Source organism: Sus scrofa, chromosome 2 (assembly GCF_054392235.1).
Source record: "Sus scrofa isolate SSC_HxYL_T2T_F1_AM1 chromosome 2, Sscrofa_HxYL_maternal_Yorkshire_Landrace_v2.0, whole genome shotgun sequence".
NCBI lineage: Eukaryota > Metazoa > Chordata > Mammalia > Artiodactyla > Suidae > Sus > Sus scrofa.
In genome coordinates, this window is record NC_139384.1 from 10,070,131 (window position 1) to 10,095,993 (window position 25,863).

General features: G+C 46.4%; 2 protein-coding genes across 21 annotated transcripts in view; one reads left to right on the top strand and one right to left on the bottom strand.

Annotated features, from left to right (window-relative positions):
• Positions 1-13,248, bottom strand: SDHAF2 (succinate dehydrogenase complex assembly factor 2). Of its 4 annotated transcripts, XM_085010960.1 has the most exons (5): positions 11,501-12,613; positions 10,374-10,789; positions 7,496-8,640; positions 7,021-7,130; positions 1-953 (listed from the first exon to the last, which is right to left on the bottom strand). In XM_085010960.1, exons 3-5 carry the CDS (start codon positions 7,771-7,773, stop codon positions 823-825), a joined length of 519 nt encoding a protein of 172 aa, XP_084867086.1. In that variant the 5' UTR covers positions 7,774-8,640; positions 10,374-10,789; positions 11,501-12,613; the 3' UTR covers positions 1-822. The 4 variants fall into 4 exon arrangements, with proteins under 4 accessions (XP_084867086.1, XP_084867084.1, XP_003122684.2 ...); XM_085010958.1 differs by lacking the exons at positions 10,374-10,789; positions 11,501-12,613 and adding an exon at positions 12,978-13,248 and having other exon boundaries at positions 7,496-7,719; XM_003122636.4 differs by lacking the exon at positions 10,374-10,789 and having other exon boundaries at positions 7,496-7,719; positions 12,542-12,613.
• Positions 12,730-25,863, top strand: part of CPSF7 (cleavage and polyadenylation specific factor 7) — a 25,196-nt gene continuing 12,062 nt past the window's right edge. For 3 of the 17 annotated variants that reach the window (XR_014836927.1, XM_085010948.1, XM_021082933.2), the window contains exons 1-5: positions 12,730-12,790; positions 13,417-13,525; positions 21,551-21,769; positions 22,606-22,709; positions 23,048-23,220. Coding sequence is in view for 8 of the 17 variants with exons in the window: in XM_085010948.1 (XP_084867074.1) it covers positions 13,472-13,525; positions 21,551-21,769; positions 22,606-22,709; positions 23,048-23,220 (550 nt within the window). In the remaining 9 variants the exon portion in view is untranslated. Of the gene's footprint in view, positions 12,864-13,416; positions 13,526-21,550; positions 21,770-21,901; positions 21,968-22,605; positions 22,710-23,047; positions 23,221-25,863 lie in introns of all 17 variants that reach the window. The other 14 variants (XM_085010954.1, XM_085010952.1, XM_021082932.2 and 11 more) reach the window with 9 other exon arrangements.

Consider the following 25,863-nt stretch of genomic DNA (forward strand, 5'->3'; position numbering starts at 1 on the left):
GAGATGTGATTTTCATTTATTTATTATCATTATTTTGGCCTCACTCACAACGCGTGAAGTTCCCAGGCCAGGGATGGAGCTCATGACACAGCAGTGACCGGAGCCACAGCAGTGACAATGCCTGATCCTTAACCACGAGGTCACCAGTGAACTCTGTGATTTTCCTTTTTTAAACTCTTCTTTAATAGTCAATTATCGTTCAGTTTACAAAGGGGACCTTTTAGAGCAAACCCGATGGGGAAGTTGCTTCTGAAGCAGCATGGCCCCGCCATTCCTGCTGGCCGCCCTCATTCTGCCTGTTGGGCCTTTGAAGGATTCCGCTGGGGGTGGGGGTAGGGGGGCCTGGATCAGCTTCCCGTGGCAGCAAGCACCACACCGGGTTGGAAGGGGGAGTTTCACTGGAACAAAGCCCTGGGCCACCCAAGGAGCGTTCCACCAGCACGGCAGGTGCAGCTGGTGGCTCCTTTCCACCGAACGCACTTCTGGCTGAAGCAGTGAGCGGCCCAGTCGCTCCCCTACCGTGGCCTCCTGTGGCAGAGGCCTGCCGCGGAGACGGGAGCCAGAGAAACAGTGGGCCTGAGCACCGGGAACATGGACCAACCACATCTGAGGCTTAGAATGGAGCCAAAAGGTCTTAAAATGGGATACCCTGGACACCTACATGTCCTCAGAGTGAGGAGGGCCCGTCCCGGGTGGAAGGACCAGCGGTCTGGGTGGGCTGAGCGTCTGTCTAAGGAGAAAAGCTGGACAGCGAGGCCGGGATCCATCGCGAGGAGCGAGCGACCGTGGCCGGAGGCCAGGCAGGCAGCAGCCGGGTGCAGCTCAACGAGGCTTTTCAAAGAGGTATTCGAGATCCGGGGCCCGCAGGCGCTGCTCTCTGTTCTTGTTCTTAGCAAAGTCTCTCAGCAGGGCCAGGACTTCGTTTTCAAATATTTCTGGGGCTGGTTTTGCTTCTGTTAGGAGACAGATGGGCAACAAGAATCATGGTGGTCAGTCATCTGTCAGGTCTGATGATCCTGAAACTCAAAACGCTGGCTTTGGCCAAGAACCTCAGTGGATACCCAGAGCAGCCCGCTCTTCCTCTGCACACACAAGGCGGCCTGGACCGAGAGCTGGCAACCTGCAGCAGCCTGTACCTGGAACAGCTGCTCTCGCTTGCTCCCATCGTGTCCGTGGCTGCTTCTGCGCTACGACGGCAGAGCTGAGGAGCTGCCACAGAGACCAAGGAGCTGCGGGACCACAACGTTTACTATCTGGTCTGGCATGAACCATTTTGCTGCCCCCGGCCTCTCCAGTCTTGGCCGTACTGTTCTGTTCTGCATTTGGTGCTTCAGTTGTTTTCTGGGCACTGGGTTTTCCCTTCCAGTCTACAAACTTCCTGAGGCAACAGTCCTTGGATGCCAGGGTTGGCAACTGGCAACTTTAGCAAAGGTGAGCAGGAGGGAATGTACTGGAAGGTTCTTAGAGGCCCAGACAACTGACAAGAACCTGAAGAACCGGATCTGGATGGAGAGGCAACAAAGGCACCACGAGCACAGGACGGAGGAGGCCGGCCTCAGGGCAGGGAAGGGCGACCAACCTTTCTTTCCACCCTTGAGACACTCACTGAAGGTTCAAATTACAAGCAGAGTTTCCCGCTGGGAAAGCGGAGGTACTGTGCTCCGGAATGAGCCTCCTGGCGCGACTAAAAGCGACGCTAGGAGAGGGACTTCCTCACAGCAAAGTGTGCCTTCCCCTCTCTCTGTGCCTTCCCCTCTCTCGGCAGAGCCTGGCATTGGTGTTTTGGGTTGAGGATCAAAACCGGATTATGGAGACTGAGGCTTCCTCCCAGGCTGTTGAGTTATCAAGCACACTGCACTCACGCCAACAAGAAAAAGCCAAACTGGAAAGATCCGAACTTTCTTGGATTCATCGGAGAGCTGAGGTCACAGGGCACCCAAAGAGAACAAAATCTAAAGCAAGAGAGGCCCCTCAAAGGAGACAATGGACAGGAACACAGGCTCACTTGACGCGGGGCACAGGAGGAAGAGGCACTGGGCACCCTACAGATGGGTGAGAAGAACTCAGCTCCCATCAACTGCCAAAGCTTCACACAGGCTAGTGCGAGAGTATAAACCTCTGGGAGCCAGAGACACAAGGAATTTGCAGGTTCTTCTCAACAAGCCCCCTGAGGACACGCCCAACAGAGCCTGGTCCAGAGCAGGAGGCTGGAGAGGGCCTCCCTCAGGGATGCAGGCCAGGAGGAGGGGGGCAGCTCTCGGCCAAACAGCATAAAGCCCAGCCTGGTCTGTCTCTACAGCACAAAAGCCCAAAGCAACTGGAAGCAGGTCAGTGAATCCTAACTCATACAGAGCACATGTGAGGACCCATGTGGGCTGGCAGAGCGTGAAAGAAAAAACCCTCTACCTCTGTGGGACCCGCAGGAGATCCCCGGCCCCAGGGACCGAAGCTGGACCAGGATAACAAGGAATCCCCTGCCGATGGTCCCTCCCAACCTAACAAAAGCACTAAGTGGAAATCAACATGCATCTACTGCTGAGGGAGGGCAGGAACGTACAGAGATTCCCTTTGAGGCACAAAAATACCAGGAGGCCGAAAGCTGAGGGTAGAACAAACCACTGAGGAACACCCTCTGGAAATGTCCCCATCCTAAGCGCATGGAAACGGTAGAGGCCGGGGGGTGAACCGCGGGCAGCTGAAGCAGGAACAAAATCCAAAGTGAGCGTACCTCCTAACCAGACCGACTCGATTCCCATTCTAAAGAGCCTGGCAGGTGAAGTATGCCCATTTCTGGGCATAAACACTCTTTATCTCAGTTGATGCCTAGCATTTAATAAAATTATGAAATACGCAAACACAAAAGAAAAGTGAAAACAACAACAACAACAACAAAAAACCCCACACTGTGAAGGGACAAAGCAATCAACTGAAACAGACGCAGGGATGACCTGGATATTAGAACTATTCGATGGGGAATTGAAATAAAGTAACTATGACTACTATGCTAAAGGTGCCAGTGGAAAAAGCAGGAAAAACACACAAACCGCTAAGGAACTCCAACAGAGGGGTGGAAATTGTAAAAGTCAAATGGAAATGTTAAAAATAAAAATAGAAATATAGTAGCCTCGATCCGGCGTTGCCGTGAGCTGTGGTGTAGGTTGCAGACGCGGCTCGGATCCTGCGTTGCCGTGGCTCTGGCGTAGGCCTGTGGCTACAGCTCTGATTCAACCCCTAGCCTGGGAACCTCCATATGCCGCGGGAGCGGCCCAAGAAATAGCAACAACAACAACAACAAAAGAAATATAGTAGCCTATAAGCAGAATGATCTCAACAGGCTCATCAAAAGATTTAACATGGGAGTTCCTGTCGTGGCGCAGTGGTTAACGAATCCGACTAGGAACCATGAGGTTGGGGGTTCGGTCCCTGCCCTTGCTCGGTGGGTTAACGATCTGGCGTTGCTGTGAGCTGTGGCGTAGGTTGCAGATGCGGCTCGGATCCCGCGTTGCTGTGGCTCTGGCGTAGGCCGGTGGCTACAGCTCTGATTCAACTCCTAGCCTGGGAACCTCCATATGCCGCGGGAGCGGCCCAAGAAATAGCAACAACAACAACAAAAGACAAAAGACAAAAAGACAAAAAAAAAAAAAAAAAGATTTAACATGGTCGTGGAGTTCCCATCGTGGCGCAGCAGAAACAAATCTGACTAGAAACCATGAGGGTTCGGGTTTGATCCCTGGCCTTGCTCAATGGGTTAAGGATCCGGTGTTACCATGAGCTGTGGTGTAGGTTGCACACGTGGCTTGAATCTGGCATTGCTGTGGCTGTGGCATAGGCTGGCAGCTGCAGGTCCAACTGGACCCCTAGCCTGGGAAATAAAGTAACTATGACCTCCATATGCCATGGGTACGGCCCTAAAAAGAAAATAATAATCATAATATAAGCTTCACGAAAATGAGAAGACTTGAAATTATGTAACATACATTCTGTGGTCACGATGGAATCAACAACAGAAAAAAAATCTGGAAATACCTGAATGTTAAACATATTTCTAAGTAACTCAGGGGTCAAAGAGGAAGTCACAAGGGAAATTAGAAGTTATCCTGAATTGAATGAAAATGAAAACATAACATGCCCAGACCTGTAACATAAAGCTAAAGCAGTGCTTAGAGGGAAATTTACAGCGTCAAACGCTTAGACTGGAAAAGAAAAGAAACTCAATTAAAAAAAAAAAAAGTGGGAGGAACATTTGAAGAGACACACTGCCAACGAGGTAGGACTGGCAAATGATCTGAAAAGCCCCTCGTTAGCCTTAGTCATTAGGGCTGTGCATCCATTAGAACTACAGCGATACGCTGATACTGACTGATACTGACGTCTTAGAATGGCTGAAAACAAAAACAAGTAAAACCCCGATAATCTACCCCTCCCTTCACTCCCAGTCCCAGGCAATCAATTACTAATCTGTTTTCTGCCCATACAGTTTTGCCTTTTCCATAGTATCATATAAATAGAATCATCAGTATGTAGCCTTGGAGTCTCTTTCACTTAGCATAGGAGCCGGCAAACTATGGCATATGGCTTGTTTTGGTATGGCCTGTGAGCGACGAATGATTTTTAACTGTTTGAGGAAAAAAAAAAGCCAAAACAATATTTCATGACACATGAACATTATATGAAATTCACAGAGGACTAAGTATGAGCACTGTCACTGCAGTGGCTTGGATCACTGCTGTGGTGTGGGTTTGATCCCTGGCCTGGGAACTTGCACATGCCACAAGTGCAGCCAGAAAAAAAAAAAAAAAAAAAAAAAAAATCCCAAATTTTAACGTCCACTAGTAAAATTTTATTGGAACACAGACACACTCTTGTTTTCCGATTGTCTGTGGTTGTTTGCATGCTACAATGGCAGCGTTGAACAGTTATGACAGAAACTGAATGGTCTGTAAAGCCTAAAATGTATACTACCCGACTCGTTATAGAAAGAGATTGTTAGAAAGCTAAACACACACTTCACCATATGACCCAGTAACACTTCTCCTGGGTATTTACCCAAGAAAAACCAAAATCGACATTCACAAAAACCAGTATGCAAAGATTTACAGTGGCCATATTCATAATATCCCAATGTCCCTCACCCAGTCAGCAGATAAACAATTGGCACATCTACACAAGGCAATTCCACTCAACACAAAAGAATGAACTACTGAGACAACAACACGGATGAATGGCAAATGCATTATGTTAAGTCAGTGGCTAATGTTTTCTAAAAGGAACAGGTAATAAATATTGTATACGTTGTGGGCTTTTTTTTTACGGGCCGCACCTTTGACATATGGAGGTTCCCAGGCTAGGGGTCGAATCGGAGCTGAAGCTGAGACCTACACCATGGTCACAGCAACACTAGCAATGCCAGATCTGAATTGCGTCCGTGACCTACACCACAGCTCATGGTAATGCTGGATCCTTAACCCACGAGCGAGGCCAGGGATTGAATCCGCATCCTCATGGATACTCGTCAGGTTCGTTTCTGCTGAGCCGCAATGGGGACTCCCACTCTGTGGGCTTTCTAATGGTTACGTAAGCCTCTAGACCCTGTACTGTATCATCACACATCACACTTGGAACCCACGGAATGGCTTTATGATATAAGGTTTGAGGGGAAACACAAAAACAGGAGATGCAGAGCATGACAGAAATGGATGAGATGTTCCCTAATATCTATTCTCTCATTTTTCCTTGTTAGTAGGAACCCCCCCCCACCCTGGTTTAGCTGGGCACATGGAATAGACTACACCATTTCTTATGGCTACGTGCAGCCATGTGACTAAACTGCGGCCAGCAGAAAAGAGGTGGCCTTAAGGTTTCTTCGAAAGGATCCACAAAAAAAAAAATGGGCTCCTCTTTCTTCCTGACTGGAACATGGATATGACAGGCAGAGCCCTGGCAGCCATCCTGGGACATGAGGAAGCCGGCCCATGTGCAGGGTGAAGGAGCAGACAGCCAGGAGGAATCTGGCTCTCATGACTCTGAAACAACTCTGTGTACCCTGGAGGGCCTAGCTCTGGACTTCTGTTATGAGAAAGAGAAACATGGTTTTGTCTTGTTTAAGTCATTATTGTTTTGTATTTTTTTGGATTTTTTTTTAAATTCACAGCCAAAGCTGATCCTAACTATACACAATGAGAATTCACTCCTCACAAATGCGGTGCCAGAGTCTCCTGAGGACGCTGAGCTGTGCAGACTCACAGAGTTCACTGCACTCCACTCCTGGCCTCGTTTTTGCTTTTTTTTTTTTTTTTCTGTCTTTTCGTCTTTTCAGGGCTGCACTTGCGGCATATGGAAGTTTCCAGGCTAGGGGTCTAATCACAGCTATAGGTGCCGGCCTATGCCACAGCCACAGCAATTCCAGATCCAAGCCTCGTCTGTGACCTACATCACAGCTCACGGTGACACCGGATCCTTAACCCACTGAGCGAGGCCAGGGATCGAACCCGCAACCTCATGGTTCCTAGTCGGATTCATTTCCGATGCACCACAACGGGAACTCCAGTTTTTGCTTATTTTCTTTTTCAGCTGCACCCGAAGCATTTAAAAGTTCCCAGGTCAGGGATCAAATCCAAGTCGCAGCTGCAGCAATGTTGGATCCTTAACCCACTGAGCCAGGCCGGGGGTCAAACCCACACCTCAGCAGCCACCCAAGTGGCCACAGAGACATCTGGATCCTCACTCGCTGTGCCACAGCCTGGCCTCATTTTTCTTCTACCTTCCCTTAGATACTGTGAGGTTTCTACACAGTTCCACTAAATCCCTTTTTGGCTTAAGTCAGAGTAGGTTTCCATTGCTTGCAAACAAAGAACCTTAACTAACAAAACAAATTTTGTACACTTTGGAAAAAGTTGAAGTGTTTGGGTTGGCTATCACGTGGTAAGAGAGAAAAAAAAATTGCCCAGGGTACAATTTCAGACTCAAATCAGCCCAAGTCATCCTACAGTTCACCTTAGTGCTGCTTATCATGCCCAGTACCTGTAGCCCAGTAATAAATATCCCAGTCATTACTGGGTTCATTGATCAGGCGATCGTAGAGATTCAGCTGTTTCTCCGTCATCTGGTGCAGATGCTCCTTAGCAAAGAGGCTAGGAATAAGAAAGAGAAAGAAGTTGAAAAGGCCGTCTCCAGCCAGGAGTTCCCATCATGGCACAGCAGAAACAAATCTGACTAGGAACCATGAGGTTTCGGGTTCAATCCCTGGCCTCGATCAATGGTTAAGGAGCCGGCACTGCCATGAGCTGTGGTGTAGGTCGCAGACTCGGCTTGGATCTGGTGTTGCAGTGGCTCTGGTGTAGGTTGGCAGCTGTAGCTCCAACTGATTTTACCCCTAGCCTGGGAACCTCCATATGCCGCTGGCATGGCCCTAAAAAAGACAGAAGACAAAAAAAAAAAAAAAAAAAAGGCTGTCTCCAGCCAAAGAGAAGTGACAACCAGACTCCTATTCCCCTACCTAAGCAGGATGCAGTTTTCCAGCATTCCCCTCTTTCTGCTCTCGTAGAGCAGGCGGGCTCTTTTGGTCTCTATGGATTCATCCGTTCGCTCCTGCCACGGAGGCAAAGGGATTTCAATCATGTCCGTTTGGGAATCTGTTGGGCTGTCACCTCGGTAGGAGCGTCTGAAGGATGTCACGCTGAACAAAGGAGACACAAGGTGGCGCCTTGACAGAGCAAGCCCCTGAAACAAATAAGCCACAGACATCTTTACGACAGGGACGACCACCTTTGTCATTCACTCAGCACTTACTAGGTGAAAATGTGTCCGATCTCCTTTAGTTCTTAAGAAGTTACGCTGATTTATAATAAGTGGAGAATACTCTTTAAAAATTGTGAATCACTACATTGTACACCTGAAATTTATAAAATATTGTAAATCAACTATACCACAATTAAAAAAAAAAAAGTTGTGCTGATACAGTCCCCACTTTATAGTTTAGGAAGTCGAGGCTCATCGAGGTTAAATGACTTACCAAGGTCACCCAAATAGCAACTGCGGTGAGCACTGGAACCCAACCCTAACTGCAACATGTTCTTAGGCAGGACCTTACAGAAACTCACCAGCAGAAATATTTTCTCATTCCTTTGCATTCCCTTAAAATTTTTACACCATGGTTTGCATTCTAGTCCCCTGCCTGAGTTAAAATCTGAGCATACAGTGATGTCATGGTCCCTAATCCGCCCAAATCTCCCAATCTAGAGAAGAGCTAAAACTATCAAATGCAATGAGAGGATGGTGGCATCAGCGAGATGGTGGAATAATAGGAAGCCCCACGTTCTTCTCCCATGGAGACACCAACTCCCCAACAATACTCGGACTGATTCCCTTTATGAGAAATCCAAAAGCCAGTGAAGAGGCTCCTGAACCTTGGGTGAGCATAAAATCAGCTGTATTGGAGTTCCCGTCATGGCGCAGTGGTTAACGAATCCAACTAGGAACCATGAGGTTGCGGGTTCGGTCCCTGCCCTTGCTCAGTGGGTTAACGATCCAGCGTTGCCGTGAGCTGTGGCGTAGGTTGCAGACGTGGCTCGGATCTCGCGCTGCTGTGGCTCTGGCGTAGGCTGGTGGCTACGGCTCCGATTGGACCCCTAGCCTGGGAACCTCCGTATGCCGCCCAAGAAATAGCAAAAAGACAAAAAAAAAAAAAAAAAATCAGCTGTGTTACAGCCGGAAGGAAAATTCACAGCACTCATTCACCATGGTCCTTCCCCTGGCCCGGACCAGTGTAACCAGAGAAAACCCTCAGCTCCTGGCTTCTCCCTGAGAAGGGGAAAGAAAAGACTGGAACATACATCCAACATGTAGCCTCTCAGGGATGCCTCTTTGACTAGCTTCTGTCTTGTTTGCATCCAAGTGTGACAGGGTGCCAGGCTGGGGGCTGCTGAGATCTAGGTGAAGGTCTGGACTGGCACACACTCACTATCATCCCTACCCCTGGCTCAGCACAGAACAAGCAGAAGAAAAGCCCCAACTCCTGGCTTCTCCCTGGGGAGGGAAGAGTTAGGATGTGTGTCTGCCATTCTAGCTTTCTAGGGAGCTGCCTGAGAGAATGGTTTCTGTCTTGCCTGTCTCAAGAGTCCTGACAGGACCCAGCATGCTCTAGATACCTGGGGTGCCTCTGAAAATAAAAGAAAGCTGGGCAAAAAAAAAAAAAAAGACTGGAGTTCCCATTGTGGCTCAGCAGTAACAAACCTAAATAATATCCATGAGGATGTGGGTTCGATCCCTGGCCCTGCTCAGTGGGTTAAGGATCTGGGGTTGCCATGAGCGGTGGTGTAGGTCACAGACACAGCTTAGATCTGGCACGGCCGGCAGCTGCAGCTCGGATTCAACCCCTAGCCTGGGAACTTCCATGTGCCATGGGTGCGATCCTAAAAAAGAGGGAAATGACAACAACAACAAAAAGATGGCTGGGCAGGTTGCTGCTGCTCCTAAGGACTCACAGTACAGAGACAGAGAGACCAATGGAAAGAAAGGAGAGGAGCATGCATCCAAAGCGCCTGCTTTTCAAGGGGAAGCACAAAGGACTGCTTTCTGTCTTGGCCAACTTGAAACACGGGATACACTAGAAGACTGGGGGCTGCTGCAAAGGCTTGCAGCACCAAAAACAGACACTAGAGGGAGCAAGAGATTATTAGCTCCTGAAAAAGCCAGCAAATTCCTCCAGTTGGGAATTTACATGCACACAAGTCTAGAGAAGATATTTCCACATATACGGTTTGAGAGAGCCCCAGATTCTCTAGCCGGACTGACTGGCAAAGGTCTTTCCTTGTACAAATCTGGTCCAAGGGACTAGGAAAGGTAATTGTTTTTTCAAATTCATGGGTCTAAGCACAAAGTTGCAAAGGACATGAAAAAAACAGCAAAACAAGGAAGGCCTCATCAAAACAATAAAATAAATTTCCAGAAACCAACCTTGGAAACAGAGGTTTATGAATTAGCTGACAAAGAGCCCAAAATAACAGTCATCAAAATGTTCAATGAGCTGAGGAAAACAATACAGAACAAAATAAGAGTATCAACAGACAAATATTTTAAAAAAACAAATTTTGGGAGTTTCCCATTATGGCTCAGCAGAAACAAATCTGACTAGTATCCATGCGGACGTGGATTCGATCCCTAGCCTCGTTCAGTGGGTTAAATATCCAGCGTTGTTGTGAGCTGTGGTGTAGGTCACAGATGGGGCTTAGATCCTGCTTTGCTGTGGCTGTGGTGCAGGTCAGTGGCTATAGCTCCAATTCGACCCCGAGCCTGGGAATCGCCTCCATATGCCTCAGATGCAGCCCTAAAAAAGACAGGAAAACAAAAAACAAAAAACCCCCAAATTCTGGAACTAAAGAATAACCAAATTGAAAAATTCACAACAGGGATTAAAGAGCAGCCTGGATCAAGCTAAATCAGTGAACTCAAAGACAGGACATTTGAAATTACACAGAGGAAGAAAAAGAAAAAAGAGAGAAAAACAGTGAAGTATGCCTAAGGGACTTACGGGACATCGCCAAGCAGACCAATATAAACATTATGGGAGTCCCAGAAGAAGAAAGGAGAAAGAAAGGGACAGAAATCTTATTTAAAGGAATAATGGCACCAAACTTCCCCAACCGGGGGGAAAAAATGGACATCCAAATTGAAGAAGCCCAAAAGATCCAAAGGATGTTAGTAACACAAAAGCATATGAGGAGTTCCCGTCGTGGCGCAGTGGGTAACGAATCTGTCTAGGAACCACGAGGTTGCAGGTTCGATCCCTGGCCTTGCTCAGTGGGTTGAGGATCCGGCGTTGCTGTGAGCTGTGGTGTAGGTTGCAGACACGGCTCGGATCCCGAGTTGCTGTGGCTCTGGCGTAGGCCTGGCAGCTACGGCTCCAATTAGACCCCTAGCCTGGGAATCTCCATATGCCACGTGAGCGGCCCTAGAAAAGGCAAAAAAAAAAAAAAAAAAAAAGGCCAAAAAAGAAAAAGCATATGAAAGCATAAAATTCACTGGTAAGGTATGTACATGACAAACACAGGGTACCGGGACATGGTAACGATGGTGGCTAAGTCACTTTTAATTCTGGTTTTTAAGTTAAAAGACAGAGACTTTTATGTTTATTTATTTTTAATTAATTTATTATATTTTTTTGCTTTTTAGGGCTGCACCCAAGGCATATGGAAGTTCCCAGTCTAGGGGTCAAATCGGAGCTGCAGCTGCCAGCCTACACATACAAAGCCACAACACCACCAGATCCAAGCCATGACTGAGACCTACTCCACAGCTCATGGTAATGCTGGATCCTTAACCCACTGAGCAAGGCCAGGGACTGAACCTAAGTCCTCATGGATACTAGCTGCGTTCGTTACTGCTGAGCCAGGATGGGAGCTCCACAAGAAACTCATTTTAGGTGTAAGGGAACATGTAGGCTGAAAGTGAAAGTTTGAAATATATTCCATGCAAATGGTAACCAAAAGAAAGCAGAGATGGCCCTGCTTATAAAAGACAAAACAGACTTCAAGTCGAAAACTGTCACAAGAGTTAAAGCACATAATATAATGATAAAAGGGTCAATTCACCCTGAGAATATAAAAATTATAAATACACATGCTACCAACATGAAAGCACCCTCATGTATGAAGCAAATATGGACAGAACTGAAGGGAGAAATAAACAGCAACACAATAATAATTGGAAAGTTCAAAAACCACTTTCAGTAATGGATAGACCATCCAGACAGAAAAATCAGTAAGGAAAAAGAGGATGTGAATACTGTAAGCCAAATGGACCAAATATACATATACAAAACATTCCATCCAACAGCAGCAGAATGCACATTCTTCTCAAATACAATGAGAACACCCTCCAAGATAGACAGCATATTAGGTTATGAAACAGGTTATGAAACAAGAAAGACTAAAATCATAAAAGATCTTTTCTAACCACAACAGAATGAAACTAGAAATCAACAGCAGAAGGTAAAAACTGGAGAATTCAAATATGTGAAATTAAACAACACGGTCATTCTAGAACAACCACTAGATTAAAGGAGAAATCAAAAAGGAGTTCGAAGATATACGGAGAAAAACAAAAACACAACATCAAAAAATTATGAGACTCAGCAAACGCAGTACTAAGAGAGAAGTTTACAGCCTATAGCCAAAAAGAAAGAGCGTATGAAGCTACGTCAAACCATGAGAGATACTGGAAAAGACCGAAAAAGAACACACAGAATTAAGAACAGGGAGAAGGGGTGCCCAAAGGCTGTGGGGAAATAGGTGAAATCTAAATTAGGTCTTCCACGAAGACTGATCGGTCAACGATATCACGAGACCTGCACACAGTGGGCTCAGGCAAGGATGGATGCGACCTGAATCTCCTACGTTGCAATATCGACCTCTCCTTGGGTCTGCCCTTGCCCTGGGTTAATGAGCAGTTCTATGCTTCTCGCGGACTCCATGATTGCGGAGGAAGACGAGACACAGTTCCCACTGTGTCCTGCTCAGGACCCTAGAACCTCCACTCTCCTCACCCGCGAAAGAGCCGGGAATACGGTGGCCACCGCCATTTCCCCCGTCCCGCATCGGAAGCTTGCGGACCGTCCACTTCCGGGAACTTCCGGGCACAGCGACGCCGTCTGAGCCGGAAGATGCGTCCTCGCGCATGGCGGAAGTGGCTGTGCGTGTGACGCCGGCGGCGGGGGGGGCGGGACCTGGGACCGAGAGCGGTTCGCGCGCTTCGGGCCTAGTCCGGACTCGCCGCCGCCGCCGCCATATTCCCGGTAACGGGGGCGCGCGGCCGGGGGCCGGCTGGGCCGGAAGAGGGCTCGGGGACGGCGCCGAGGCGGGGAGGGGGTCGGTTGAGTTTGGGGCAGCGGGAGTTGGCGGGCGGCGGGAGGCGCGGGCCTTTGAGGGAGGGGGCCGAGGGCGTCGGGCCGGGTCTGTGGGGAGGGAGCGGGGCGGGCCTACCCCGGGGCGAGAAACTAGGCCTGGGTGTGGAGCCAAGGTGGCTGGAGCGCTGGTACCCGCAGGGACTCTAGCCGGGGCCGCTTGGGGCCTAGGCAGGTGCGGCGGGCTGAGGCTGCGGGCTTCGCCGCGGTCGTTCTTCGCAGCGCCATCCGAGGGCCCCTAAGAACAGAGGCCTGGACTTTCTCATCGCTCTACGGGCAGCCGCGCCGCGACTCTGGTCGGGCCCGAGGGTGATGGGCAGCGAGCCCCGCGAGCCCCAGCGGCCTGGGAGAGCGAGGGGCGGCGCGAGGCCGGGGGCGGGGCGGAGCGGAGCGGGTGGGGCCGAGCTTGGGCTGCCGGGATGCTGCGTCTCTGGAGACAGGAGGTTGGCAACCAATGCCCTCCTCCCCACCCGGGACCCTCATGCCTTCTAACTCTTGCTTCTTTCTGGATACCGCAGTGGCATCTTTCTTACCTTGTGCGTTCTCCGGGCTCGAGATCTTTCTTCCGGAACCATGTCAGAAGGAGTGGATTTAATTGATATATACGCTGACGAGGAATTCAATCAGGTGAGGGGTCATCGGGAGCTTTGGGAGTTCCCTGTGTCAGCGGAGGAAGCCCTTGCGGCAAACTTGCCGTGGTTCCAAGCTATGTCAGTCCTTGAGGATTTACTAGGTCTGAAGACATCATGTCAGATCTAACAATTTCCCCTCTAGCACAGACGTTGAGGACGTCTGACCATTCCGCTTTATGTTAATTTAAGTCTTCAGGCTTCATTTTAAAGGCTTTAAGAGCAAATAAAAATCAGGTTTAATAGAATGGTGTATCAACCTGTGGAACTTGCTCCCCTAGGAAGCTGAAGTTGGGTGTCAGTCTCTTCAAAGACTAACCACGCTTAGAAATCAGAATTAGATTTGCTCTGGTATTCACGAGGACAACATTGATGTCTGTTCCTTTGAGATTCTCTCAAAGCGCAGCTGGAGTACTCTCCTCCCCCATGAGGCAGCGCAAGGCACAGTATGAAAGATACTTTAACGTTTAATTTCAGCTGCATTCCATTTGTTTTCTGTTTTCCTTCCTTCCAGGCTTGACTCCAGTCTTGAGAAGTCCGTAGACATTTTAGTGTAATAAATTTTAGTGATGTATCTAATTGCTTGGTGGGAGGAGGTAATGGTGTCAAACAAACCAATTAAGAAGATGATCTAGGGGAGTTCCTGTCGTGGCTCAGCGGTTATTGAACCCGACTAGGATCCATGAGGACGCAGGTTCGATCCCTGGCCTCACTCAGTGGGTTAAGGATCCCGCGTTGCAGTGAGCTGTGGTGTAGGTCGCAGACTCTGCTCAGATCCCGCATAGCTGTGGCTGTGGTGTACTGTGGCTCCGGTTTGACCCCTAGCCGGAGGTTTGGACCTAAAAAGCCAAAAAAAAAAAAAAAAGGAGAGGAAGAAGATATAGACTCACTCAATATACTCTTAACTTGGGGTCGTTGTTCTCTTTGTGTTATGTCAAGGAACGCTGTACAGCGATCTCCGTTGAAACAATAATCTCATATACAGTTTAATTCTGAGCTCTTGAGAACACACCTCAAGTACGTTCCAAAGTGTCTATTTAAAGCTTATTAATATCATGCCTGGATTGTTTTCAGCACTGTTCTACTTGAGTAAGCTGGTTCTTTCAATTGGCAGCATTCAATGGCTGTATGTAAGGACCTGGAAAGAGGGTTAAAAAAAACAGGCTAGAGAGTTCCCCTGTGGTTCAGCAGGTTAAGTATCTGGCATTGTTACTAGAGTGGCTCGGGTTGCTCTTCTGGTGCAGGTTTGATTCCTGGCCCTGGAACTTCTGTGTGCTGAGAATGTGCCCCCTCCCCCCACAAATAAAACGGCCTAGAGAAAGAAAGTGCCCTGATGGACCCTGATTTTGATACGAAGCAATGGAGGAGGTTGATACATGTCATTTCTTTCACTTGCTTAAGTTAGTCATTTCCCCATGTCTTCTCAGGCAAAGTGAAATAATTTGTATATTACTGCTGATTAACCTGAGTATGTTAAAGTTTTACAAATTTCAAACAAGTCAAATCATTATTTACGGATAAAAAGAAAGGATTAGTATATTTAATTACAAACCATTGTTTTCCTGACTTTTGCATGTTACTTTGAATCAGACTTTCACTACTTTTTATGTTATGTTGATTTTTTTTTTTTTTAACAGTGTGAGATAGCAAGAAAAGAAAGTTCCTTTAGTTCTTTTCTGTTAATTGAAAAACCTCAGCATTCCCTTGTGTTGTGGCGAGTTAAGGATCTGACATTGTCACTACAGTGACTTGGGTCACTGCTGTGGCCCAGGTTCAGTCCCTGGCCTGGGAATTTACACATTCCACAAGGGCAGCCCCCCCAACACCTTTTTTCCCCTTAATTTCCTTATCTGTGGGTTAATAGCAACATTCTACTGAGTATTTAAGCTGCTGATTTCACTTTTAGAAATGGAGAACAGGATTCTAGACCACAAATCAAGCCTCAATTGGTCTGAGAGATGAGATTTCGTAATTTTTAAGCGGTATAGCTTGTAGGTCATAGACAAGACAAGCCTTATCTAATGGTCACTGCTTTGTCAGGGTAGAAGTCATTGGCCTCAGCTATTTGTTCTCTGATCTCTTTAGTTAAACGATTTTTTTTTTTAATAGGTCTAAGACAGCCCAAAAATGATTTGTGAAACCTAGTCGACATTTATACAAGATAGACAGTAGTTAATGCTTGATAAGTTGAAGAAGGTATAGATTTCAAATGTCTGTGTCTTGGGGAAGTCCAGGGGAGGGGTGCTTTTTTCCCCCACAAATGAGTTAATTTTTAGCCAATCTGGTTTTGGTACAATTTGGAGGCTGCTAAAGAAGTGGTAAAAGCTCTGTTTGGCTAGAATTGTTAGAAGCAAACTTAGATGGAAGGCAACCAGTACAGATTGTGTTTTAGAATGTTTCAAGAATGTTATTGATTCACCCCAAGGTTACCCATGCACAAGAACCTTGTCACGTGTCCTTTGCTCCCCAGGGAAAATAAGCACAGTTCTTAGATGGAGCCCTACATGCGGACTCCCAGATCTCTCACAACGCATGCTGCAAAAGCCTCTTGTAGAACTAACTACTTAACTCTTGTTACACTGGGAGTCTTGGGATTCACAGCTGCTCTCTTGGGCTGGAGAGGACAATTCTGGAAAAGTAATTGAGAGCTACCATTCTGCTGAGTATTTTGCCTCTGTTCTGTTTCTTCTGCTGAGACAGGCACTTTGCACAGTACGCCCAGTTTTCTCCTTACTTTCATCAACAAGTATTTATTGAGCTACTTCTGTTTGCTAGGCACCGCTTTAGGATTAGCGAGCTAAAAGGGGAAAAATGGATTTCTGTGCTCAAAAAAGGTTCCATTCTTGATGGCTGAGGGCAATGGATAATGACAGGGAAGGAGAGTGTGAGGAGAGAACTGTGGAAGTAGTAATTACAGAGCCAAGAACTGAGCTTTGGTTACAGTTGAAAGAAACAATGATATCAAATAGGTTGCTTTGGGGAAAAATATCTTAAGCTTTATTATTCCCCTGTAGCTATCAGGAAAAGGGCTAGCAGGTAGGTCCATTGAGCATACAGGGGGAGGAGTTCGTTTGTTCTTTCTTTCTTTCTTTGGCTTATACATGCAGAAGTGTCTGGGCTAGGGATTGAACCCGCAGTGTAGCAGTGACAACACTGGATCCTTAACCACTAGGCCACCTGGGAACTCTGAGAAGTTCTTATTTAAACTCAAAATCATACAAGTTCTTTTTTTTTGTAAAACCAAAAGCTTCCTCAGACAGCTACGAAGCACACAATTCTGGAGTTCCCATTGTGGTGCAATGGAAACAAATCAGACTGGTATCCGTGAGGATGCTGGTTCAACCCCTGGCCTCTCTCAGTGGGTCAGGGATCCGGTGTTTCCATGAGCTGTGGTGTAGGTCACAGATGCAGGTTAGATACCCTATTACTGTGGCTGTAGAGGGTAGCTGTAGCTCCGATTCAACCCCTAGCCTGGGAACTTCCATATGCCATGGGTATGGCCCTCAAAGTCAAAAACAAACAAACCCACACAATTTTTATCTGGTATTAATTCAGTATTAAATATATACTCCTTTTTACTTTTCCTTTTTTTTTTTTTTAAACAGCCTCACCCACAGCATATGGAAGTTCCTGGGCCAGGGATTAGATCTGAGCCACAGCTATGACCTACGCTGCAACTGCAGCAATGCTGGATCCTTTAACCCCCTGTGCTGGGTCAGGATTGGAATCCTAGCCACTGCAGTCAGATTCTTAACCCACTGTGCCACAGCAGGAACTCCCATTTTTCTTTAATCTCCCTGGAGTGAAACCTTCAGCATCAATGCCTATAAAACATTCTGTTTTTCCACTTAAGTTGTAGAATTAGGTTTTGCTTAAACTGTGGAAATCACCAGCTCATTTGGTAATCAGAAAAACCTCAGGCCCTCAGCTGTTTTTCTGTCTTAGTAGCTGAAGAATAAAATTAACTGATATTGCTAGCAGATTTAAATCCAAACACTTGATATGTTGTTTCTTCAATAAAATCTTCAGCAGAACCTTCAACAGGTCCTCCTTGTGCATAAGAAATAAGAACAGTTCCCATAAACTTGTTTGAACTGGGCCTCTATGGTCTAAAGAGACCGTTTGAATCTTGTGATAAGGTAATCCATACACCAGGATTTTCCAGGATTGAGTCCATCATATTTTCTGAGGAACACTGAAAGAGTAGGTTGTTTGCCTAGGCTTACAGTATGGGGGATTTCATGTTTGATCTTTGAGCTGTCCAAATCTGCATGTTTACTACCCAGTTATCAGCACTGGTTTATGTTTTACAACTTTTAGACAAGCAGCTCTGAATCACAGATACCGCATGGAAGGAATTCCAGTTTGGTTCCACTGACCATCCAAGACGTCGTTTCCTCATTCCCTTTAAGTTCCATTTCACAATCCTTGATAGACGTATATATATATACACGCCCTGGCGTGAAGTGTGAGGTACTGCAAAGGATTAGAGCATTGGAGAGGATTGGGTGGTTTCTAAGTCCTTTCTCTACCCTGAACCATAAGGGCAAATATTCTTAGTACATGAATAAATAAGTGGTTTGTCTAGAGTTAGGATTGAGACATAAGGCTGTGGATGGAGTATTTCACACACAAAATGTCCAGTTATTAACCCCACCTTTCTTCACCTTTTTAATTTATTATCCATTCTGTGCTGTCCAATGTTAGCTTCTCCCCATTCCTCGCATATATACTCATCCTTTTTTATGCAGTCCTTATTTACACATTTGATTACTTAAAGTCTTCCTGGGCTTATTTGCCTCACTGATTCCCTTTGCCTTGTTTTGTTTGTCTGTTTGTTTGTTTAAGAGCCACACCTGCAGCATATGGAAGTTCCCAGACTAGGGGTTGAATTGGAGCTGCACCACTGCCCTGTGCCACAGCCCCAGCAACACGGTGCAAGCCAAATCTGCAACCTATACCACAGCCCACAGCAACGCTGGATCCTTAACCTACTGAGCAAGACCAGGGATTAAACCCATAATCCTCACGGGTGCTAGTTGGGCTCGTTAGTGCTGAGCCTGGTTCCTTTTCTTGCTTTATGTTGCCCTTAAAAGTTTACTTTTAGGAGTTACTGTCATGGCACAGCAGAAAGAAATCTGACTAGGAACCATGAGGTTGCGGGTTCGATTCCTGGCCTCACTCAGTGGGTTAAGGATCTGGCATTGCTGTGAGCTGTGGTGTCGGTGGCAGACACAGCTTGGATCCGGCATTGCTGTGGCTGTGGTGTAGGCCGGCAGCTGTAGCCCCGATTAGACCCCTAGTCTGGGAACCTCCATGTGCCGCCAGTGTGGCCCAGAAAGACCAAAAAAAAAACTTTACTCTCAGAGTTCCCCAATGGCTCAGCAGCTTAAGGATACAGCATTGTTACTACTGTGGCCTGGGTTCAATCCCTAGCAATGTTCAAATTCCTCTTCTGTTGGGCTTCTTAAAGTATTTGTAATATTTGAAGCTGTTTGCATGCCTCAGGAAGTAGCCTCCTCCCCCCCCTCCCCATCAGCAGGACAGTAGGATTGTCTGGGTGTGCAGAGTTCTACCCTTGTACTTCTGAGAAACTGAAAGATTGTTTCTGAAAGTTTCTGATGGATGGTGGGGTCTAAGATTGCATTTTGTAGTGAGTCTCCTCTCCAGTCTCACTTTAGAAATAGCAGTTCTTGTGATGGTATTGAAGGAAGAGTGGTACTGGAGCTTCCTGTCCTGAGTTGAATTAGGGGAAATGATTCTCTTTCTTCAGGGATCTAACTAAGTTACCTAATATAAATTCTTTTTTTATTCCGTTAATATGGGCACTTCCTTTATTCCCTTTTTTATTTTTAATTTTTAGTATTTTTTTTCTTTCTAGGGCTGCACCTGCAGCATATGGAAGTTCCTAGGCTAGGGGTTGAATCAGAGCTGAAGCTGCCGGTGTGTACCACAGCCACAGCGACGCCAGATTGAGCCGCATCTACAACCTGCGCCACAGCTTGTGGCAACCCTGGATCCTTAATCCACTGAGCTAAGCCAGGGATCAAACCTGCATGCTCATGGATACTAGTCAGGTTCTTAACTCCCTGAGCCACAGTGGGAACTCTCTTTATTGCCTCTTTTAAAAGACAGCAATGACATGAATGAGGTGCAGTTTCTTTAAAACACTCCAAACTTCCTGTCTTTGTCATTTTGGCAGTATCATATTTAGCACTGTTTGGATATTTTGTTTATTTATTTATTTTTATGGCCACATCCATGGCTTATGGAAGTTCCCAGGCCAGGGATTGAATCCAAGCCACAGTTGGCAACTTATGCCACAGCTGGGCAGCACAGGATCCTATAACCCACTGTGTAGGGATCAAACCTGCAGCAACCTAGGCCTTTGCAGTCAGATTCTTAACCCACTGTGCCACAGCGAGAACTCCCTGTTTGGATATGTTCAAATGTTAACTGAAAAATTATTTGTCTGATCCTTAAAATAAAAAGGTCCTCTCAGAGATAATGATGTTGTAAAATCTGAAACATTAGGTCCCTTAATAGTAGTTCTTGTGGTTTTAGGATTTTTGATACGAGTGTTAACGTGGGCTGCTATAACAAAATACCAAAAGCCGAACAGCTTATCAACAGCTAGTTTTTCCCTCAGAGTTCTGAAAGATGGAAGGCTGAGATCAGGCTAAGGTTTTGGTGAGCAGCCCCTTTTGGTGGCAGGCTGCCAAATTGTATCCTCACAAAGAGCAAAGCAGAGCAAGCAGCTCTCTGGACTCTGCTAAGGGCATTAACCCCTTTCATGGGCTCCACCCTCATCCCATCCTAATTACCTCCCAAAGGCCCCACCCCCTGATACCGTCCCATGAGGAGTAGGGTTTCTCTCTGTAGGGGGACACAGACTTCCAGTCTATAATAGCAGTATGTTACATAGGCAAAAGTATACTTTGCCTGTCTTGCAGAATACATGCTCATATTGTAAATGCTTATGATATGGGCGCTTGTTCTGTTTCCTGACCCTTATATCTTAGAGCTCTTGCACTGCTTTTGTGTATCATTGAACATCTCTGGTGTTGCTCAAAGATGTCTCATATAAATGTCACGGTAATGCATTAGATCTGCATGTCATGTGAGAAGTGGAACCTGTAAGGGGAAAATCGCTAGTTACTCCCTTTTTGTTTTTTAATTTCTTTTGATGGTTAATAGAAAGATGGGGTTGTGTACTATGAGTTTTAGAGCTTCCCTCATCATTTGTGTGAATCAAATAGTTTAAACCAGGAGTTCCCACTGTGGCACAGTGGGATCGGTGGTGTCTCTAGAATGCTGGTATGCGTGTTCAGTCCCCGGCCCAGCACAGTGGGTTAAGGATTGCCACAGCTGCAGCTCAGATCTCATCCCTGGCCCAGGAACTCCATATGCCGTGGGGTGGCCACGGAAGAAAAAAAAAAAAAAAGTAGTCTAAACTAGTAACTCCCATTCTATTTCCATATGCTGTGGGGTGGCCACGGAAGAAGAAAAAAAAGTAGTCTAAACTAGTAACTCCCATTCTCTTTTGTATTTTGGTTCCCACTTTAACATGTGTTTCCCCTGCTTTCCATTTCTAAATAAGTATATTCTATTTCTAATAGAGTAGTGTATGGAAGTAGCATATGATGTTGAAAATAAATTTTCATTATCTTCGATGTGGTCTTGAGAAGCTGGCCTCATTGGTTGCAGTAGCAGGTGCATCTCTATGCATTCTTAGTTTGCTTATTTAATCATCATGTACCTTTTGAGTCTCACAGTTGATAAAAGCTAGAAACACCACAGACTCCTACCAGTCTTGGAAGAAACATCTATATAAACATAACTAAGTGTTAAAGATGTTTTAAATGGGAACGTTTTTCTTCCTAGTTTCCTAGAGTAGAATAAGGAAGTTGTGTATATTGTTTTATCAACTCTCTGGCTGTGGATTGTAAGTAAATTAGAGTAGAATAGAATGAACAAAATGAAAGGCTTTCAAACCCACCTTTGCCAACCCCTCATCTCTTAGGACCCAGAGTTCAACAATACAGATCAGATTGACCTGTATGATGACGTGTTGACAGCCACCTCACAGCCCTCAGATGACAGAAGCAGCAGCACTGAGCCACCTCCTCCTGTTCGCCAGGAGCCGTCTCCCAAGCCCAATAACAAGACCCCTGCGATTCTGTACACCTACAGTGGCCTGCGTAATAGGCGAGCTGCTGTCTATGTGGGCAGTTTCTCCTGGGTGAGCATGCAGAACCAAAAAGGCTTGTGGGCGGGCTGGGGGGAGAGCACTGGGAGGTGATGGCATTTTCAAAAACCACTGTTGCACTGTTTTGTGCTCTGATGGGGTTGGATTTCTTTTTCCTGGGATCAGGTTGGATTGATCTCTGAAAGAGAACTATCCTGAGGACGTACTGGTGCCGAAGAAAGCAATGATTAAGTGGGTAGTTGCTTTTTCTGCCATCTTGTTACTGCCCCTGACCCTGGGGCTTTATGTCTCCCAGGGTCATCTGTGGGATGAGATTTCAGAGTGGACACCTCAAACTCTTGGTAGTCATTAGTTGGTCCTGTGATAATGATGGGTGAGAGGGATCAAAGACCTTAACAGCTTTAGTACTTTTGGGGTAGGTGGTGATTGTTATTCAACAAAAGTTATCATGTGACGTGTTTGGGGACTGGTAGTGGGAGGTGGTTTTTCAAATTAAGAAATATGTATCCTGAGGGGAAATTAGTGACAGTGATCAACTCTAGCTTATCAGATCTATAACCAAAAGCTGCTAGTAATCAGTGTTTAAACTGTTGACCAGCCAGCCCAAATGGCAGTTAAAGTTAAAATAGGTTTTAATCTTCTTAATCTCTAATGATGGGGGTTGAGGCAGGCGTAGGTGGTTTTGGAATTCTCTATGGGTGAAGACGGTAGGAAAAATCTGCACTTGATTGAAATACCCATGGCCTGGGTTTCCTGTGGGGGGTCATGGTGATGACTAGAATCCTAGGTGTGGGGGAAGGGTTTGGGGTATTCTGGGGGAGGGGGTGTAGCTCTTGACATTTCTTCCTTTTCCATCTTGCCGGCCCCAGTGGACCACAGACCAGCAGCTGATCCAGGTTATTCGCTCTATAGGAGTCTATGATGTGGTGGAGTTGAAATTTGCAGAGAATCGAGCAAATGGCCAGTCCAAAGGGTGAGGTCCGGATTTGAGAAGCCCCTTTTAGTTTGTAACCATTGGGATAACAGATGTGTACTGTCATGTTGGCCCTGTAATGTCATCCCTCCCACCCCTGGCCCAGTTTACTGCCTCGGCTTTGGCAGACTACCGTAGAATGGGGACCTAGCTGCAATGTGCAACGTCCATCCATTGAGGGGCAGAGAAAGCTGGTTTCTCATTCGAAATAAATAGGAAAATTTTAGGCCGACACCTTTTCGTTGCTGGTAGTTCACTAAGAGTGGAAGAGAATTTCTGTGTTCCTCTCTTGGTCGTCTGGTAGATCTCACTCATTTTTTTAATTTTTCTTTCTCAAGGTATGCTGAGGTGGTGGTAGCCTCTGAAAACTCTGTCCACAAATTGTTGGAACTTCTGCCAGGAAAAGTTCTTAATGGAGAAAAAGTGGACGTGAGGCCGGCCACCCGGCAGAACCTGTCACAGTTTGAGGCACAGGCTCGGAAACGTGAGTGCGTCCGAGTCCCAAGAGGGGGTACGTGGAGACCATCTGTATGAAGGGGGGCACTTGTTGGTTGGTTTTCTGTGGGGTGGGCTTGGCCTACAATGTGGAGAAGTTTGAGGGAGGGTGGTGGTGATTACGGGTGGCACCCTGGCAATGGGTAAGCCAAAAAAAATGAGGCTTGTTTGTAAGACAGACCACTATGCTAGGAGTCAGGAAGGTTCAGGTTATAGTTTGGTTCTGCCACCAACTCATTGTGTGACCTTGGATGAGTCACTTGACTGCTTAGGGCCTACTTTCCCATCTGAACTAGACACACGATGTATAAAATTCCTGTTAAATCTAAATTATGTGTTTCTATCTAAAAAAAAAAAAATCAGTGTATGGCAAATGGGCTTACAGTTGTAAGACATGTCTATAATAAATCCTTAAGAGGCAACTACCAAAAGCACAAGTACATGAAGACGGCGGTAGTCTTGTTAAACATGCACTGAAAGGTGCTCTGCAAGGAAAGCCCGGAAGGAGTGCCGTAGAGTGAGAATTGAACAGTGTTGCTGCGGCATTGTCCAGGGCAGCGTGTACCCTTTCCATTACCTGCTATTTTAGTCTGCTTGGCAAATGTTGCCCTTTAGTAAAGAAAGGTGCGCTGTGCTGCCTTAGCCTGGTGATAGTTTCCCTTAAGCTCTCCTTACCCCTCTTTTCTGATCTGTGCTCACCAAGCCTCCTCCTGATACTAATTTGGTTTCCCAACTAGGCTCTCCTACTGGGAAGAGAATGCACTGACCAGCCGACACAAGTATTCCGGTCTGCTTGGCAGTTATATTTCTCATTGTAAATTAATAAATTGGCATTCTGATTTATGAATCAGTCTCTTGTGAGTTTGGATAGCTTGACTTAATCTCCTAGGGTTCAGTCACCCCCTGGGGAACTGTTAAAAATCAAGTTTCTGAACCTGCGAAACCTGAGGACCTACCTTGGATTGTCCTGACCTCAGAGGTGCAGCCACCCTGCAAGCCCCTGCCTAAAACAGCCAGCTGCCATTTCTTTTAGTACAGTTGGGGGATGGCAGAGTTTCATCACCCACATTCTGACACTGCTTAGGTGCTGCTCTCAAAATAGTCCCTCCTATTGATTGGGTAGTTCACTGGGACCTTGTGTCTATTGATTGGAGGTGGGAATGTAGCCACTCAACTCTTGCATAGAAACAACTGTGTTCTTCTAACTAGATTGAGAGCCTAGGTGGATGTGGTGTGAATTCCTGCTGCTCTGAGTTAGAAGGCGCAACATTTTTCTTCCTTGATAACCTGAGTTTCCAAAGTCCGTTCTGTTTCAGAGTCCCCTCTCCTGACTTTCTTAAGGTGTATGATTTTACTTCTGCGTTGAGAGTAACAGTCCTGCGTCACTTGGCTGTTTGTGCCTCAGTTTTACCTTTCTTTGCTGAAATGATGGTGGTGACTGAGTGGTATTTTCTGCTCTGTCATGTTGATGGACTTGAGCTCTGTTAATTCAGTAAGTTCAGCAGGTTGACTTAAACTGCTTCAAAATGGTTGCTACTCTTGGGATTTGTAGCGATAGATACAGAAAGAACTCTTACAGATGTGGGAACAGTAGCTGGGAAGGTAGCTAATTCTCAGAGGACCACGCTAGCTAATACCTGCTCTTTCTTCAGTTTGAGAGAACTCAGGGAAGAAGCAAGATGCCATGTGTTTGAGACATGAAAAGCAAGAGAATGCTGTGATGGGTTCATTCCACCTTATTCTTGAATCAGGAATTAGGGTTTCCTAACAAGTTTGTGGTTAAGGAGCACTTCTGTCTCTCCACACTTGTCTACCAAAAGATTTTTGTCTACTAAAAGATTTTTACCTCCAAGACTCTCGAGGCCACTTGAGTTCATGCTGTTGGATTCCACGTTAACCAGGCTTAGAGTAGATGTTAAATTGAAAAGAAGGAGCACATTTAACCAAGTGATTTGACAGTGTCAGAGCCATGTTTCCAGCTGTATACAAACATGTTTGGAGCCCCTGTTGTGCACAGCACCGTAATCCCGTGCCACGTGATGGTCCTGGTAGGCTGCCTTGTGGGCTAGAGCGTTTAGGCCATTGAAATGGGGTGGGAGTTTCCCAGGTTTCAGGCATGTTTTGTCACCAGGCTTTTGCCAGGAGTTCCTGTCCCTGTCCCATGTCAGCTCTGTGCCGTCTGCTCATTCAGTGAGCACATCTTTTCCTGACTTAGCTCCCGTTTTCTCTCATTTCCTCCAGTCTAGTAGAACTCTTTGTTCTGTATCTCTTCACCATCCCAATTATTGGGTTATGTGGCTAGAGGAAGTGTTGTCCCCTGCCCTTCCCTCCCTTCCCCCACAGTCTCTGGCCAAAGTGCCATGGCAGAGAGAAAATTTCAAGTGTACGGCAGATAGAGGAGGTCAGCTACTACTCTTACTGAGGAGAGAGTACCTGAACTCCTACTAGGGAAGATGGGGTTTCGGATCAGCTTGGATCCAGCTGAATAGTAATGAGCAAACTTCAATGCCATTATCTTCTCGTGGGTTACTAAACAAATCTAAGGATAATTTAAATTCTTAAAAACACTGAGAGGTCCGGGTAAAGGACATTCTTTGACATACAGAATTTAGGGTGGTATTACTTTATGGGTTTATGTCTTGACTAAGTTGCCTCTGAC

Excerpts from the sequence above, each read along its gene's own strand:
- SDHAF2 (XM_085010960.1), bottom strand. The coding sequence starts at position 7,773 with ATGACAAAGGTGGTCGTCCCTGTCGTAAAGATGTCTGTGGCTTATTTG. Across the intron at positions 7,131-7,495 it reads GAAAACTGCATCCTGCTTAG|CCTCTTTGCTAAGGAGCATC; the intron begins GTAGGGGAATAG and ends TCTTATTCCTAG. Across the intron at positions 954-7,020 it reads TATTTATTACTGGGCTACAG|AAGCAAAACCAGCCCCAGAA; the intron begins GTACTGGGCATG and ends GTCTCCTAACAG.